The 18,923-nt window shown below is 39.1% G+C and overlaps 3 protein-coding genes across 3 annotated transcripts in view; all 3 read right to left on the reverse strand.

The window, feature by feature from the left end:
• LOC126403715 (serine/threonine-protein phosphatase PP1-beta catalytic subunit) overlaps window positions 1-18,923 on the reverse strand; it is a 659,813-nt gene that overhangs the window by 195,738 nt on the left and 445,152 nt on the right. The window lies entirely within an intron of this gene.
• Window positions 1-18,923, reverse strand: part of c17h11orf68 (chromosome 17 C11orf68 homolog) — a 616,176-nt gene that overhangs the window by 152,095 nt on the left and 445,158 nt on the right. The window lies entirely within an intron of this gene.
• On the reverse strand, window positions 12,169-16,261 carry LOC126404694 (pyrin-like). The gene is made up of 9 exons (XM_050068073.1): window positions 16,190-16,261; window positions 15,719-16,082; window positions 15,476-15,571; window positions 14,968-15,201; window positions 14,686-14,833; window positions 14,448-14,474; window positions 13,513-13,577; window positions 13,303-13,425; window positions 12,169-12,555 (listed from the first exon to the last, which is right to left on the reverse strand). Exons 2-9 carry the CDS (start codon window positions 15,977-15,979, stop codon window positions 12,169-12,171), a joined length of 1,341 nt encoding a protein of 446 aa, XP_049924030.1. The 5' UTR covers window positions 15,980-16,082; window positions 16,190-16,261.

Here is an 18,923-nt window from a genome sequence, read left to right on the forward strand (position 1 = left end):
GTTAATGTTATTACTTTATGTCCGACCGTGAGGATGTACCATTGTTTGCTAGCTTGATGCTAATGACAGTAACGTTAACTCAGTGGGTTGACAAAGTGCCTCTGCTGTTTCACACCATCATTTCCCCCTTTTACTCTGTGTGGTAACATCCCTAGAGGAAATATTAAAAATGCTGGGGTGTTGTTGTCATAGCTACGGTTGTCTACGGCAGCAGATCGCCCTGTGTTTCTACTGGTCAAAGTGACGGCTGTGATGGGAGAACTGGATCTCAGTGAAGGGCAAGTGGTCCATAACTTTAATTTTGGAGACAAAAAATGTAGGCTTAGCGCCCTGTGGTCCATTGCCCAATAGGAAATGTAGAATACTCAAAAGTACTTTAAAAGTGCTTGAGTTACTTTTCTCGGGGAGTAACGTTGGAAGTACTTTTACAGTAATTGAGTTACTTTACTCAGGGAGTAACGCAGTAAAGTAACTGGTTACCTTTTTAAAAAGTAACGCAGTAACGTACTTTGATTACTTTTAAAGTAACCCTTACCCAACACTGGGTACTTTGATTACTTTTAAAGTAACCCTTACCCAACACTGGTCATGAAGCACCTGAGGGAATTTCTGTGGTGTAATAAGATGTGGTTTTCTGTAATTGCGACAAGCTGTTGGTTGCTCTGAAAGTATTTCCAGTAATGCCACAATTGTGCTCACGTAGGCTGAACATGCCAAAAAAGGAGAAACCGGATGCACAGGTTTGTTCTATTGTATTTGTATTTGTCTTATTTTTCAAAAAGTATATTGATGTGCCCAGGTGTCCATCCCATCTTTATCATGCTTTTCAGTTGGATAAATAATTATCTTTGTATGTTTTTTAGATTTAATTTTAGTGTTGAATCAACGTAATGTTTATCAAAAGCTGCAGTGTTGATGGGGTTGTACGTAGAGGAGAATATAGTAAGCTCACCTGCAACATGAAGACACACTTTCAGATACTAATTGGGACATTTTGTCAGCACTGTATTACGTGGAGGCACGGTGGCGCAATGGTTAGCCAGTTTGCAAATACATTTGAACGTAGAACACATAGACACAGAGTCATGAAGCACCTGAGGGATATTCTGTGGTGCAATAAGATGCGGTTTCTGCAAATACGGCAAGCTGTTGGCTTCCTCAAAGTATTTTCAGTAATGGCACCACTGTGCTGATGTACATGCCAAAATATGAGAAACTGGATGCACAGGTTTGTGCCATTGTTTGTATTTTATTTTACTTGGAAAAGGGCATTTTTACGGTTCCAGATTTGTCTCTTTTCTTGTTTTGTTTGAATTTTTATGGACTTGCTGTGAAGCTCAGTTTGTACATTCTCAAAGTTAAAAACAATATAATAAATATATCACTGGCTTGTGTTTCTGTCTATCTTTCTGTTTCCAGATTCCAAGCCAGAGACTCTTGTAGACACAACTTATTAATATACACTTAAATTAAAATTATTTTTCCTTATTTCAATGTAATTTTTTTACAAATAAGATGTTTAAATGTGCAGAGTTCTGGACACTTTAAATGTGACTCCATTTAGCAAAGCCTGCCATGTAGGCCTGATGCTGATCTACTTTTAGACTTAAATGTTGGTATCTTAACTTTTGTTGAACAGCTCTCACAAAATGAGTTTGTAAATAAGTTTAATCATGGGAAACATTTAGTGAATGTAACACCTGAGGGAAATTCTATGCTATAATAAGATACAAATGGCTAGCTGTTGTTTACTCTGTCTGATAATGGCACCATTGTGCTCATGTAGGCTGCACATGCCTTAGTATGAGTAACTGGATGCATAGGTGTGCTCTGTTTTATTTTAATCGTAAGTTATTTTTAGGTTGTGGTTTAGGTTGTTTTTACTGTGTTAGGCACACAGTAAAAACAAGGTAAGATAAATTAAAATGTTACTAAAATAAGTACAATCACCAAAAAGAAATTCTAAAAAAGAAGTTTTTTTGAAGTAATTTAAAAGACGAGACATTGTTTGCGTCCCTGATCTCCTTACCCAGGGTATTCCAAAGTCTAGGAGCTCTGACTGCAAAAACCATGTCACCTTTGTGAATTAAATTGGACCTGGGAAAGATGAGGAGCAACACGTCTGAGGATCTCAGTGTAGGAAACGGAATGTAGGGCAATAACAGATCAGGTAAGTAACTGACCTATGGCTAAGCCACGCCCCCTCCACTCACTCGGACAAAATATCAACATTCAGTGACTGGCGCTATGGCAGATGTCACAGTACACAGCATTTCGCAGAAGGCAATTGATGATTTTTGGAGACGTAACGATCAAATTTTGGTGCATCAAAGTGCCACTGAAGTTAAGGTTTTTGGCTCAGAATATGAGAAAAGTCTAACGGCCTTTTTACCATCTTTACCAAGAGTGTCTCTGTCATTTATATTGAATAATTCAGCATAACGTTTGCCAACCTTTGTTATCTCTGCGATTACAGATAAATTAATGAAGCTAAGCTCCAGAAGTTAACGTTAGCTTAACTAGAGCCCTTTGGACAACAGCTAACAATGATGTACGATCACCAAAGTACAAAACTAGAACAAAATAGGCTAATGAACTCCCAGCAAACAAGGTGACATGATGAACAACGCAGCTAGGAGCTAACGTTAGGCTAACTTTAGCTAACGTTAGCTAGAGATATTAAAGATAACTTTATATTTCTTTACAGCAAAGTGACAATATGTTGCCTCAAACATGATGTTAACTTACCTTAGAACAGATGTAGACATCATTGTTAATCTTATTCACGTTGAGTTGATATTGTGGTCTACCGATAGACTTTATAAAAATATGGACGTAGTCACCGTGACATCACCCATTGGTTTTTGAGGAGCGGGTTTGAAGCTCAAAGTATCTACACCAAATTTTGCAGATCCATTGAATAGATGTTGAGATATTTCAGTCTGGAACTAAGTGGTCAGCAGGCTGACACTGCCGTCCCTAAAGGCAGCATAGAAGCATATTTATAGTTCTGTAAATTTGTGCTTTGTACCTCAACAGCTTCTGTACAACACAAATGTTTTCATAAGTGATGCCAGCCGGGAAGATGCATCCCAATTCAGGGTCTCACAGGGTCTGTCCATTTTTGAAGTCTCCCCAAAATCCGTCCTCGCAATCTGTTGTGTGGAGCAGTCGGGTGATTCATGTAAACTCATAAAATAAGGACATGTCACGTAGGTATTTGATTTGCCGTAATGCATAGGTAAAACATAACGAACACAACACTGGAGAAACAAAACAGAACCGGCAGGATCTGATACAACCTGGATTACCCTGCAGCACAAGTGTGAAACATGAGAGCCATACGAATGTATAAAGGGTGCAGCCGATATGTAACCATCAAATATGTGTGTGCTTTTTTTAAACAATTCACCTGTCATAAAGAAATGAAACCCAACATGCTGTTCAACTTGTTGACAGTAACGCTAGAGCGATGTGTTGACAAGAGCTGCTTTGTCTGCAAATGCAGTAAATCATGAAGCACTGACAGCACAATGCTCAGTGTCCAATAGTGTGTGTTAACACTACACAACCGGTCCCTGACCTCACCCACGTACTTCAGCAGGGGGAGTGTAGTCACAAAGTCTCTGCACCAGTGGTGGATGAAGTACCTGAGAGCCACACTTGAGTAAAAATACAGATATCTTACCAGAAAATGAGTTTGGAAGAAGTTTAAGTCACCTATTAGAATACTGAGTAAAAGTCTTAAAGTATCTGATAGTTACTGTACTTAAATATCAAAATATTCATTCATTTTCCGTAACTGCTTCATGATTGATGAGCCTACCCCAGCCGACACTGGGCGAGAGGCAGAGTAAACCCTGGACAGGTCACCAGACTATCGCAGGGCTGACACATAGAGACAGACAACCATTCACACTCACATTCACACCTACGGACAATTTAGAGTCACCAATTAACCTGCATGTCTTTGGACTGTGGGAGGAAGCTGGAGCACCTGGAGGAAACCCACGCCTGACACAGGGAGAACATGCAAACTCCACACAGAAGGGCTCTCCCATTCGAACTGGGAACCCTCTTGCTGTGAGGCAACAAAATCATGGTCTCTTTCCCAACTTAAAGGATTTGAAGAAAACCTTTGACTATCCAGGGCTCACACTCTGCAGTGGAGCAGTCACCGTGCAGTTATCCGTCACAAATCTTTCGCCCTCTCTGCCGTGGAACATAATTTTCTGCTTTTTTTCCCTGTCTTATCTTCGAGTGGAATGTTGTCGCTGGCACATTGCATGTAATCTGACATGCAGCCTGGGCTTCAATCAAAACTTACCTGTGAGTTTGAGAGCACCTGTCTGCACTGATTTGATCAACCTATGATCTAACTTGCAAGCTAGGACCACTCATTTGCCAAACCTGATTTTATGTTGTAGTAACAAAGTAATGAAAAGCTTAGCACATAAAAATACATAGACATTTACATTTACTGGAGTATAAGTGAAAGTTGACAAAGATAGATGAACATTATACATATCTTGCAAAAGCAAAGACTTCTTGCAAAACTCTCCAAATTATTTTAATAAAATGTGTTTAGTTAGTCACAGGTAGACTTAGGCCTTGATCACACAGAAAGAATTTTAGCAGCTGGAGGCAGCTTTTTGTAATGGTTTATAATCAGAATAAAGCTTTTTGCTTGCTTGCTTTTTTTTGTGCTGCGATGTGTTTCGCGTTTCTTCACTCTAGGCGTCTGGCGTTTTTGCCGGAGCACTCCTCGAGTTGAAAAAACTTCAACTCAAAGAGGAAAAGCGCCCCACGTCATCTCTTTTTAGTCATCTTTTTTCCCATTGTCCAATTGGATGATTTGAGGGGCGGGCCTTCTGTGGTGGTCACGACAACGAGTTTACAGTTGGTAAACACCAGGGGAGAAACTGGTGGTAGCAGCTGCAGGATACCCAGAGCAATACAGCACAACAATAGACAGTAGGTTGTCAAACTGCCCCTGAGTCACCCTAAAATATGGCTGGAAATGGCCATCATGGAAAAGAAGCTCCTGGACCAACTGGTGGTACTCCCCATAATCCACCCCCTTTTACGGGTCTCATGCACCCACACAGATCTCTGTTTCCCTGTGCCCAACAAACTACTTCCTGACAGCCTCTCACCCTCAACCAGAGCTACAGCAGGTACCCTCTGTCTGAACATTTTAGGAACTACAGGGGGGAAAAAACAGCAGATTGATCACAAGTTAGTGTAAGGACATGATGGGGTGGTTGCCTGGCAACAATAAAGAGGCGCAGCAAGTGTTTTTTTTTTCTTTTTCTAGTGACATTCAATTTTTAAAAATGGCAGTGCAGTGCACCTGTTTTTGCATCAATACTTTGCTGCAACCTCCAAGGCTAAAAAATGAGGCCAATGCGTAAGTGCCAATAACTGCAGTTCATCGAATGACCACTTGAGGCTGACTCCAAAAGCGAGACAATCCCTGTAGACTGCCATGTTAAAATGCTCAACTTTATGCCATTAGACATTGGTATGAGACGTTTGGAAGACTTTAGATTTTGGTAACTTAACAACACACCTTCTGACATCAGTATTCTACGTCAAAGTGAGGTTGGCATTATAAGTTGTCTGGACAGTGAATTTAGGTCATCCAATGTTACAACCTAAATTAACCAAATATAAACATCTAATGATGTTGGTGGCCACCTGGGGGAAAAAAACAAAAACTCAGTAGAAGAAAACAACATTTGTGCTTGAACAAAACAAACAACAACAACAGCAGCAGAAAAAAGGGTAGATATTGCCCTTTTATAAGTGTGGCTATAAAACTTCCCGCACATCTCACTGTCTGGCTCAGGCTTGCCTTGCACCAGCCCCTAGTTAGGCTGACTTAGGCCTAGTCTGCCGGGGGACCCCCTATAATACACCGGGCACCTTCTCTCTCTCTCTCTGTCTCTCTGTCTCTCTCTCTCTCTCTCTCTCTCTCTCCTTTGCTAACACTCATGTCCTGTTACTGCATGTCACTAACTCGGCCGTACTGCATGTCACTAACTCGGCTTCTTCTCCGGAGCCTTTGTGCTCCACTGTCTCGCAGGTTAACTCATATCGTAGCGGTGCCTGGATGGTGTGACGTGTGGTTGTGCTGCAGCCGTGGTCCTGCCAGATGCCTCCTGCTGCTGCTGCTGTTATCATTAGTCATACTTCTACTGTTATTATACACATATGATTATGTCACATATGTATACTATCAGATATTAATATATATACTAACAACATATTGTACCACAATAGCGGTAATTATTATTATAATATTATTACTTAAATTAATGTTTTTGTAAGCTATTATCATTACTGTCTGTCCTGCATCTCTCTCTGTATCTCTTCATGTATCATTTTGTCATATGGATTACTGTTAATTTATCATGATGTAGATCTGTTCTGTACGACATCTCTGGTGTGTTTATACCGTTCCCCCGTGAAAGGCAAATTGTGATTTGTGATACTGGGCTTTGTAAATAAAATGGAATTGAATCATCATCTAAGTGTTTCTACGTCAATGTGGAAAGGCAATTGGCAAAAAAGTGTAGCAATGTTTGTGACCAATGTTCACAGTTATAGTAGAAGTGTGCTATTAAATTGCAAATGCAGTGGAGTAGTATTTAGTTCGGCACACTTGGTAAATGCATTGGCTACAAGTGTTAATAGTGCTTTAAGAATCACTGTTAGTGTTAACGCACTCAGCTTGTTTGACAGGCTGTCTGCGAGGCGTCACCACAGTCTATGAGTCAGATCCGGCCCTCGCTACTCAGCTTTACACTCTGGCCGAAATATGGTCACTTCTGGCTCCAATAAACCAAGATGGCGGGGGCTGAAATGCAGAGGCTTCAAAACGGCAGTCAACAAACCAATGGGTGATGAAAAGGTAGCTACGTCCATTCTTTTATACAGTCTATGGTTAATACATTACACACAAACTATCATTTGAATAAGCATACAAAGCACTAATACTGATGGTTTTAAATGAAAAACTGCTGGCTTTTCATTTTTCTGTATGCAGGGTATTGCAGTTTACAGTACAGTTTTGTCATACATGTAGTCGTAAGTGCTAATATCGTAGGCAGTTGGACTTGCTTGCGTTTCTTGAAGACGTTTCACCTCTCATCCAAGAAACTTCTTCAGTTCTAAACGATTCTTGGATGAGAAGCGAAATGTTTTCAAGAAACGCAAGCAAGTCCAGTTGCCTACTATATTAGCACTTAGGATGACCATGACCTGGATGACTGAGAATCTTCACCGACAAGTCATACATGTAGTATATACACACAGATAATCTCTAACATGCTACTAATAGAGACATAATGTGCTGATAGTCCTCAAACAACAAAAGCTGAGCGTAAGAAAAGAAAATCTTGCCACCTTTGTGGGTTTTACCAAAAACTCTCATCCATCCATCTCTACGAATTCTGGCCTCAACTGTTGTCCAAACCAAATGTTCTATTCATTCTGCTCAAGCTCTGATTTGTAAATGAACTCATCATCTACAAGTGTTTCTGCGTGTGTCAGTATGGAAAGACAGCTGGCAAAATAGTGTAGCAATGCAGACAGTTTTACTATGAGTGTGTTGGAGTGCAGGACCTGCATTCAGTTTGGCACATGTGATAAATCCATTGGCTACACAAGTTGATGGTTTCACTGATAGTGCCTCAAGAATCACAGTTAGTGTTAAAGCATGCAGATACAACTGTAAATGACTGATGCATTCACTGGTAACACACGCCCTCTGGTGGGTGTTTTGATTCATAGCAGCTTCAGTTCAGTCATGATGGTCACACAGTTGACTATAGCCCTACCAGAGCCAGACACTGACGTATGCTATCAGCTGATGATGCCCCTTTTTGTCCATTCCAGAGACCACGATCTCTGTGACATGCTGGTACATGCAGACACCTCTCATACTGCACAAGGACGTCCAGATGGGCTTCTTTCTTTGCTGTCATTGCACTTCCTGCCAAAACAATGAGAAAGACAATACTTCTTTCAGTCACCATAAAACAATACAAGATTAAGAAACGTATTACTTGTTGTTTCACTAATGCTATTTACCTTCATTCGTGTCCCTGTTGTCTGCAATATGTAAGCAAAACCAGCTGGTAACTCAGATCCAGAATCAACGAACATAGAGGCTCTATTTATAGAACCAAAATCCACTGTGGCTAGACACTTCCAGAGTGCCAAACATCCAGCTACTGCTGTGTTTTGTGTGTGTATAGTTGTGTTTTTTGTACATTTGTATATGTTCTGCTACCATACATTGGTGTTTGAGGATCTTGTGAATAGCACAATACTCTCATCTAATTAGTGGCACCAGCTGACTGATTGATCACACCTGGTAGGAATCTGTCTGTGTCTATATCTGCTCTTTGAAGCACTCATGTCAGTAGCACTGATGATTAGTCAAGGACTGAAATGTTTGCTGCTGTTTTTACTCACTTTTTGTCCTTGAGCACCTTTCTTTTTGTGCATGGATGTTCAAAATTGGCTTTTTTTTTTTTTTTGCATTGATCTCAGCTTGTGAGTCTTTTTCTTTTCTTTTTGTTTCTTGGTTGTCAACACAAGATAAACTTTGTTCGTTACCCTAAGTAGGCAAAGTTTCACATCAGTATGACTTGAGCGACTCCTGCTGGTTATTTTAAAAAAAGACAATAGACCTTTTTCTGGGCACACAGTCTGACCTGTCATAGTTCAATGAATTTAAGAGCCCCAGTGTGACAGTGAGCCAACATCAACAATACCAGGGGTCGTATTCAGCATTCTTCTTCTGTGTTCTCTCCCCTGTGCTATTCTCTGTTTACTGATGAATTTATGATCAACGAGAAATATTGTTGATTGTTTAAATATGCTGATGACATGGTCTTAGTTGGTCCCAGACCCATGGGGTGAAGCTGTCTACCTCGCCCACACTAAAGACCCTCAAACATGGTGTTGCATCGGCAAGTTAGAAATTAATGTAGCCAAAAATAAAGAATTGATTATTTGCTCGAAACAAGATCTGAAGGCAGAGCCAGTTTCACTCGATGGTCAACAGGTTGAGTAAATTCTCAATACCTTGGTACGGTTCTGGGGCCATATTCACAAAGTTCCCTAGTGCCAAGAGTTGCTCCTGGTGATGAAATTATAAGAAAATTCTTTAAGAAAATTGTGACGTTTGTCATAGAATTCCCCCTTAAAGTTAAGACTAGGTCCTTGTTGAGATGAAAATTATTTACAGAGCATCTTGGACCTTAAAAGAGCTCCTGAGGTGAAAAACTCTCAGGAGCAGGGAGGAGGACTTTTAAGAGGCTTAAAAGTTTCTCTTAAGCAGAGGAGAAAATGGTGGAAACACAAAGAGGTCGGAGAAATATTCTCCAAACAATGACAGACAGTGAGTAAATTATATACCTACAACGCTAGAAAGAAAATGATCACAACACAATGCAACAGTGCAGCAGTGATGACTTGGGTTTGTCTCAGCCTTCCATCAGCAGAGTGATCACACTGACAATGACATCACTTTCACAGTCAGCAGTTCATTTCATTTCCACTGGGTGTCCACACCTTGCAGGCTCACAAAAGGGTGTGTCTGTGACAACCAATCACATCTGTTAAAAGAATGCATCTTACCTATGGTCAACCACACCTTCTCACTAAGGTCAAAGTTTCTGTCCCTTCCTTGCTCAGAGTTGCTCTAAGAACTTTAAATCACTCCTAAGCTAAGACTCCTTACTAAAAGTTTTTAGGCTCAGCTAGGAGCTCTCTATAGCTAAATGGAATTCAGCCATCGTTCATTTCATGATTTGCTGAGCTGCACTTTCATTATTGTAACAAGTCAAAGTGCCTCCTGTGACAAAAGGCCTACATTCCAAATACAAACTGTGCCATTAGTGTAATTTAATAAATGTTTAAGCTCGTAAATCAAGGCATTAAGACTGAATTAAATTGTGACAAATTTAGAAAGCTTTATTTAATTTAATTTTATTATTTTTAGATTTAATTTAATTTAATTTAATTTATTTTTTAAATTTAATTTAATTTTATTTCATTTATGAACCGGTTATATTGCTTCAGTTTTTCTTTAACTAAAATGGTCGTACTGTTTCATTGTGTTACTTTTTCATCCCTCTGAATCTCACTGATGTACAATTTTATTTAGGTCATTTTATTCTGCTCTATTTTGTTTTTCTACTATTTATTAATTGATGTCTGGCACAAACAAATTTCACCACATATACTGTATATGACTGTGTATGACTGTGTATGTGACAAATAAAATAAAACATCTCTTGATTTCATGTGATTTTGTTTTATGAAGTTTATTCATTGAGTGTAAATATTTGGTCTTATGTACAGTAAAGCTTACACCCTCAGAAAAAAACATGATCTCGTAATTTGTCTTCATTAATGTAAGCAAAAATAAATCAATTAAACACAGTTATCAATATAAAAAAAAGAAAAAAGACGTTATATTTTGGTTTTAAAAAAAAAGCAGGACCCTTAAAATAATAAATGCCCAAAACAGACCCACTTTATGTACAAATATATAAGAAAACGTTTCATTTTCAGTACATTTTTTCATATGTAGGGGCTGACAAAATATACAGTAAACACCTCACAGATACTGGCTCTGAAGTAACTTGATCACAATGATTAACAATCCTTCACAGCTGTTTTGCATCAAGACGTTTGATAATTAGCAGCATGTGTCAATAATGTCTGGCAATCAACAAGTTAACAAGTGACATGGTCAAAATGATCTGCTCCCACACTGCACAGTTTAATTTGTCAAGCACAGCAGTGTGAAAAACATTTATATTTCATAGAAAGGATTAAAGTTAAAGTGAGAATTATTTTACAAATGGGTCAATAACAAAAAAAACACAGCATCAAATAAACAGCTCCACAGTTAGAAACTCAGCTTTATATTAACCTCATATTTAGTCCCACAGCATTAGAATATATACAGTCAGGTATTTAAAAGTACGCTTCCTAGAAGGACATCTTCTACAACAGACGACCTGCTCAAGACACAACAAGAAAAAAGGTCTGTTCTCTCAGCCGATGATTATATTATATTATAATTATTTTACATATAGTGTGCAGTATTATTTTAAATTAGGTACATTTTGATTGATTTACTGATCATCCCATAACCTCATATTTGTTTCCTTTTTTTTTTTTTTTTGCTTTTTGCTTACTGTCCTTCTTATGTAAAAAAAAAAAAGTTCATAAATAAAAAGTAAAGAATAAAAATCATTTAAAAGTATGCTCCCTGGTTTTGTTAAAGTGCTCCTTAGTTTCTCTTCAGCTCTCTGCTGACCTTGAACACATCACTTGGGAATCTTCACAGACACAAACCGAAAAGCTGCAAGTTGCAAAGAAGAATACAGAAATACAAAACAACATAAATTCCCACGGGGAGGACACTAATGATGGCCAAATGAAGCCTCATGAACCACTTTCTTTATTTTCTGACCCCACCAGATGGCGCTCTTGGTTTAAAGATAAAGGCTGAAGGACTGGCAATGAAGTGTGCTTTCAAACCTTTGTTGAACACACAGCGCCATCTAGTGGCTTCAGAAAATAAAGACAGTGGTTCATGAGGACTCATTTGGCCATCACTAGAGGACACCACAGACCAATAAAAACTCCTGCACATACAGTGGCACCCCGAGTGGGGGCCTGATACAATTGTTGGCCCCCACGGCGAACGTAACTGGAGGCTTACAGTACTGTCTTCAACAGGTTGTGTTGTGCTAATGTCTTAAGCTAGTGCTAAAGTAATGGTATCTTGTGAAACTAGACAACAGGCATCCGTTAGTTTTGACTATGTTGGCATAGCACGTTCAGAAGGAGGCGAAATAACGCTCCGAAGTTAGGTACGATACACCAAGTTTGTATGTTCTCTGATATATATATGACTACATGTGACTGATCAATGTACTCCTTCAAATTAAAGCTGTATATTTGTCTTTTTAAGGAAAATGACAACCAGCCTAACACACCTATATACAGAAACATAACACGTTAAAACAGGATTGTTGTGGAACTCCAAATGGTAACTGTTGTTTAGAGGGGCATCAGGGTAAGAGGGTACCTATCTGACATGTGGACCATCCAAACAAGCCCTGAATTTCCCTTTCAAAATCTGTCGATCTCCTCAGCGAGCCCAACCTCAACAGGACAGACAATCAGCGGAGCGGTGTTCTTCCCGTTGTCATGGAGACAGGGGTTTAAATACGGGTATAGGGGCTCAGTGAAGTTGCACCCGCTGTAAGTGTAAATGTGAGTATTTGCTTCTGCGTCGTAGAAGGACACCATTCCTTCGTTGTAGTCCAGGAAGACGCCGACTTTCTGGGGAGGATCCTGGAGGTGGAGTGTGACGGAGGGGCCGGCGCAGGCGCTGAGGCTGCCGCCTTTTCGCCGGCAGATCGCCCAGTAACCGCTGTCAGGACGCACTGTGATGGACCCCTTCCTGTTGATAGACTCCTTGGCCACGCCGAGATCCCAGTCTGTTTTATCTCCAACCTGAAACACAACATGCAAAACAGAGACAAATAAATGATGTGACTACAACTTGACCATGACGTGGACACAAAAAGTCACAGGAGCCTACATTCTGGAGTTGGATCGCAATTTACTGCACTCTCTGATGAGCTTGTAATTTACCTGGAACATACTGCACAGAGAAATGTCTTGGCATGCTTACAGCCACAAGGGGGTGTTCAAGAGTTATATAAGTAGACTGATGTAGATTCTGTTAGAAGCTACAGACGTACTGAGAGCTGAACACTGAGACTTTAAAAAATGCCTTTCTCTCTGGTATCCTGCAGACAGAGGTGAGGAGAGTCTCGAACACACATGGCTTGTTTCAGGGGGAGAAGCTGGGTCGTCGGGGGTTGGCTGCAGTCGGTGAAACGTCACCGCTACCCACATCAGGGCGGGCAGCCTGTCTTTTCGTCTCTGGTGTAATTTGACGTGGCACAGCGCGGCTAAACTGATAATGGAAACGCAAATCGGCGCAGCATGACTTGAATTGGTGCAGCCAAAAGTGACAGTGGAAAAGGCCCACTAGTTATATTATATGAGAGAGAAGGTAGACATCTCTATGGCCGATATCTCCAAGAGTCAGCAACTTACACCAATGTAGAAAAATATGTGGTTTTGATTTTGGGGTGAACTGTCCCTTTAATATAATGTAAGTACAGCACAAGTTTGTAGGGATATATGTATATGCTAATTAAGAATAGTGTAACTGAAGGTCCGAGCTCCTACCTGAACCACCCAGTAACTTTTCCCAGAGGTGAAGCTTTGTTTCCCCAAGACGGAGACGCAGGAGTCAAACCTGAGGGGGTCGTCAGGGGGGGGAGGTTTCTTCTGCTGGAGGCTGAGGCTCACCTGTGGATCAACAACAGCAATATCAGTTACTGTGAAGTGTTGGACCAAAAAGGACTATCTACAATTGATCATCCCATTACACGTTACCTGTTTCCCATCTGGGGACAGACACAGCCAACCCGAGGCAGTCACTGGATCCAGAGTCACATCCACTGGAGAAGGAAAGAAAGAAACAAGGGTGAGAGAGATAAAATTAATATTTTACCCCAAAATGTCTAATTGCCCTGCAGGTGTTTCTATGTCCATAGAATATAATGTGATGTAATGTCCATGTGAGCCTGTCAGAGTTCAAACAAAAACACTATAATCAATTTATTGGGTCTGAAAGCTAATTTGACTTTGGATCAAAAGTCCAATATTTATCTATTGTTCATTTCTCTATTTTCCTCAATATTCTGGTCTGCTCTTTGCATGCTTCAACTCTTCTTCTCAGATGAAAATAGTCAACAAAAGCTGCTGTTTGGTGAGCGTACAGTCTACAGGACTTCACATCAGCTATATATACTACTACTACTACTACTACTAATAATAATAATACATAACATTCTAATAACAGTTATTTAAAAATATTTTTAAAATATTTAGAAAATATTCCTTTTACTATAATATTACATTACAATATAATATAAAAGAAGTATTTTTAATTACTCATTATTTTCATTAATTTTTTAAACACTTTCTAGGTAATTTCCTTTGTTGTCGTTTTTTTAAATTTCTTTCTTACTTCACAATTTTTCCTCTTTTTGATTTTTGTCATTTTACTAATTTCTTGCAAATTATTTGGGTCATTTCTTCTTTCATTCATTTTCCATGTTTTTAAAAGTACTCAAGCCAATTTGTTCAGGTTTCATAGGGTTACTTGGGGAGGGAGATGTGTCCCCCCTGAATCTGTACTTGGTTTTGTCACTGATATAATTACATGGATGTTTCTATATGTAGAAACTCTGGATTATGTTGTACTTTCTCTAAGACCACCACAAGATAACAAGATGAGAATTACATATATATATTTAGAAACTCACCTGCATACCGAGTTGCCTTCCTAATTTCTTAAATAAAAAAAAGAAGAAAAAAGTAGTTAGTTTTAAATTTTGCTTTAAAACACATTCTCATTTCCAAATTATATACATGTACTGTTGACATATTGTGATTTGACAGATGATTTTGTGATGTACAGATAGCAAAATATGATGTGCTTAAAATACCTAAATATAACTGACCATATGATACACCAACAATATTACAACTGAAGTTACTGACCGTCTGCAGACAGTTTCTTTTCAAGTTGCTGGCACACGTCCACCAGCTTGGAGAATGCTCTCCTCACTGTCCCTACGCAGCCGTCCGACTGGACACTGACCTGGGACCAGTCCTTGGTGAACAGTGGAGTAATCAGAGAGGGGAAACTCTAAAACAGAAAGACAGTGACATACAGATCATGTGAGTACAAAAACATATCAGGGATTGTGTGGGTGGTACAATCTATCCTTGCAATAAATAATCAAGCACGGATAAAAGCACGAATTGTCGACGTCTCCTAACCTGCAGGAGATGAAGAGGGTCATCGGTTTGCTCCAGGTGTTGCAGCTCACTTTGTCTCCCCTGCAATTCATTGATTTCCCGCCTGAGCTCATTGACAAGCTCTTCCTCCTCCCTCTCAGCCGCCGACTGCTTCTGCTCGATCTCCTCAATGAGCGAAGCCTGGTTTTTCTCAATGATGCTTATCACCGTGGTGGCGACTTCAATGCTTGTTTGTATCTCTTGTTCATTATTTGTCTGCAAATGTGCATAAAGTGGTAATAATTAATATGTAAAAACACAAGAATATAATAAAATTCAAAATTAATACAACTAATACTTTCAAAATGTTACAACAGTCCATGTATGTTTTCGGCCCTTTCACAAATTTAATCACAATTCTTGAATTCAGTTATCTAGTTAAAGTAGGGGTTTCTGTATTAGTGCATATATATTTGGTCCTAAACAAGTATTGGACAAATTGATATTTTGATCAGATGATGGTGCTCAAGAAAAAGTCTGAAAAACTTACTTTGCTCAGCTCCCCCGAGGTCTTGATCTCTGCAAGCTTTTTGAGTCTGTCTTTGACCATCTGCTGATACTCAGCTTCGACCATCTTCAACTGAGTCTGTAAATGTTGAAGATAACCACAAATGCATCATCAGGAACATTGTAATGCACCTGTCAGATTGAGAAAATACCTTCAATGATTTGCAGGCAAACAGGCCCACACTCAGTAGTGTTATTGTGAAATCTTTGGGGTAGTTTTCCTCACCTTGATTCTCTTGCTCTCCTTCTCAAGCGGGACGATCTGATGGTGTCTGTGGTTGCTCTCTCTGCATTGCATACAGACAGGTTTCTGTTCCCTTTTGCAAAACATATCCAGGAGCTTGTTGTGACTTCTGCAGAGGTGACTAGTGGCAAAGGTGGCCGGATCTGTCAGTCTGTGCTTCGTCAAAATTGGATCCCTTAGATGAGGCGTCAGGTGGACTACACAGTAAGACACCTGGCAGACGAGGCACGACTTGGCCGCCATTACGGCATCAGTGCAGACATCACAGAAAGCTTCAAAAGAAATTTGTTTTGAGAAAATCCTCTTTGGTGGGGCCGGCTTGTAAGGTGGCTTGCCCTTCAAAGACCTTTTGATTTAATACAGATCGAGTTAATTTGAGTCAAACATGGAAATAATTGTGCTTAAAAAGGTTCATTTAATTTGGAAAGACATTGTTTAAAAATGTTTACATACCCTTTAAATTTCTCAGTGATGTCTTTTAGGTCTATGTTGGTCCTGAGTTCTGGACGGGTTTGGAACTTCTCCTTGCACAGTGGACACTCCAACTTATGTCTGGTATCCCAGAAGCGTTTGATGCATCCCCGGCAGAAGTTGTGCCCACATGGGATGGAGACAGGGTTGTTGAAAATGTCCAGACAGATGCTGCACCGAAACTGATCCTCGGACAACGCGAAGGCCATGTTTCTGATGAATGAACATTAACATTTTTTTTACTTGTGAATACATATACAACAATTGTGTGGATTTCCTGTGCATGTTACGATGTCAAAAAATAATTTGCTTAACACCTTGTTTTTGTCCGATTCTTACACATAGCTGTTAAATAAATATAAACCTACATTTGCTTAATTGTAGAGGGTAGTGGTTTTCATGTAAAAACTGTAAAACATCTAATATATGTTTATATGCTGATGACATTTTCTTTTATGTGTACAAACCCCCACAAGTATTTGGTTTAAACAAACTAGTACGTAGCCAGGCTTCATCCCAAACATAAAAGTCCCACTTTAGGTTAACTCTTACACATTATGTAATTTTGTATAAAAGGACAACAACAGAGGACTTCATCATACTATAAGTCAATAATAAAAAGTATTTGACCAGGTAGAGTGGGCATATGTAATTGAGGTACTTCAGGGACTAATCTTGGAAGACAAGTTCACTGTATAAACAAACATCTCTAAAGAAATGTAATAACAACAACAACAACAACAAACACAGAAATAAAATTTAATTATATGCAGATGACATTTTTCTTTACATATCAAAAGAGAAAACCCCTATTTGGTTGCAACAAATAAGTTTATAGCCAGGATTTATCCCAAACAGTGTTTCCACTGTCACTTTGAGTTAACTCCTAAACATTAGCTAATTATAAATGACAAAAGACTTCATCCTACTGTAACACAATACAGAAAAGTATTTGACCAGTAGGGTGGGTATATTTACTTGAATTCAGAGAATAAACTTGGGAGATAAGTTCATAGTATACATAAATCTGCTCCATAGTCATTATATGCAGATGATATCTTGCTTTATGTGTCAATAGTAAATAAATAAATAAAACATCCGCTATCCAGGATAACAGTAATATGTGTGGCTATTCAAGAAATTATCAATCTAAGTAGCAATAGAAAAAAATACATTTCTACTTATATGATTTTACTCCATGATTTCACACTACCACTACATCATTAGGCTTAAATCCAAACTACAGTTTGGACAGTTACACTTTCACGCTTTGTGCTGTTTAAAATGACTACAATTAAAATGTGTATTATACTCCAAAACCCTGCACTTGTGTCAACATATCCACATATTTCTACCTAAATGTTGCTTCCCTAATGTGCCTGCTGTTATTGACATTAAATTATTACCCTCCCCATTTACTTTATACAATATCATTATATGCACTTACATAGTTTTCATACAGAAAACCAGACTTTGGTTTTCCCACAATTTAATAAAGAAGTATCTCATTGCTGACAAGATGGTCTTTTCATAAAACTGGGCTGTCTATGCAGTAGAGAGATCCAAATACTTTTGATGTTGGTTCTGTATGACCAGAGAAAACAGAGGAAAAGGGTTGCGGCATTTGTTTTTACTCAAGAGGCTGAAAACCTACAACTACCAAAATTCACTGCACCGCACTGGACCAGTAAATGCTCCCACTGGTGGTTGATGTAATGCAGGCTTGGCTGTTTTTCCACAGGAACCCAGATCGCAGCCAGTTGGTAACAAATGCTCTTAAATTACAGTTAAATGATAAGCTAAAATTTGTTTCTGAAAATTTTTGAGGCAAGAAATAGGTGACACATTAACAGAATCGTGATTCATATTTGATTAGTTCTGCTTAGTTTTACCATTTTCAGCCTCTCTTTTTACAACACAGGAAACACTATGGCGCTCATTTGTTTTTCACCAATTCTCATATTACAGCCAAACAGTGCACTAAAATATGTTTCTTAAGACTTTATTGGTGAAAAAATAGGCAGAACAGTCACAGAATCTCGGTATATGTGATCAGCACTGCCTGGTTTTACAGATTGATCTAAGTTTGGTCTGAGTTTAAGAGAGAGAGTCTCTCGATCTACTTCTATACTGTTTGCATCCGTGGTTACGGGCAAATGAAAATGCGGAAGTTCAATCTGTAGCTCGAGCATCATCCCTAGAGCCATACCAAGAGATGAGCAGGTGGATCTAGGGGGGTAGTAATATGGAGGGAAGTTAACTGTAGTACATTTACACATACTACCCACATTGTTATGATACAAGATTAGTTGAAAATCGGCAAAGTATCCCTTTAAGCGACAAAACAGAAAGTCCCTAAACCAAAGATACTGGACAGCAGGGGCGTAAATATAGACAGTGCACTTGGGCCCCTGGGGTGGAGGGGCCTGTAGAGAGTGAGGCCTTGCAAGTGATTCAGCTTGCCACCTTGGAAATATACCTGTGTTCAAAATAAATGATAAAAAAGAAATATTTCGCTTTTGCTACATATGACCTCCTCTACATCAAGGTTTTCTTTTTTTTCTTTTAGTCAGTAGCTATCTAAAACAAAATGATATACTTTTTTCTATATCAGCTATAAAATCTATAAATGTACTGTAAAAACTATTCAATTAAATGATAAATTTCTTACCCTTTTTGATATTTTTGTCAGATATGCAGTGACAATTGTTGAGTA

Source organism: Epinephelus moara, chromosome 17 (genome assembly GCF_006386435.1).
Source record: "Epinephelus moara isolate mb chromosome 17, YSFRI_EMoa_1.0, whole genome shotgun sequence".
NCBI classification, from domain to species: Eukaryota; Metazoa; Chordata; class Actinopteri; order Perciformes; family Serranidae; genus Epinephelus; species Epinephelus moara.

Coding starts and splice junctions, on each gene's coding strand:
- LOC126404694 (XM_050068073.1), bottom strand. CDS start 15,979: ATGGCGGCCAAGTCGTGCCTCGTCTGCCAGGTGTCTTACTGTGTAGTC. Junction 15,572..15,718: donor AGGAGAGCAAGAGAATCAAG/GTGAGGAAAACT, acceptor CAACATTTACAG/ACTCAGTTGAAGATGGTCGA. Junction 13,426..13,512: donor TGTCCCCAGATGGGAAACAG/GTAACGTGTAAT, acceptor GTTGATCCACAG/GTGAGCCTCAGCCTCCAGCA.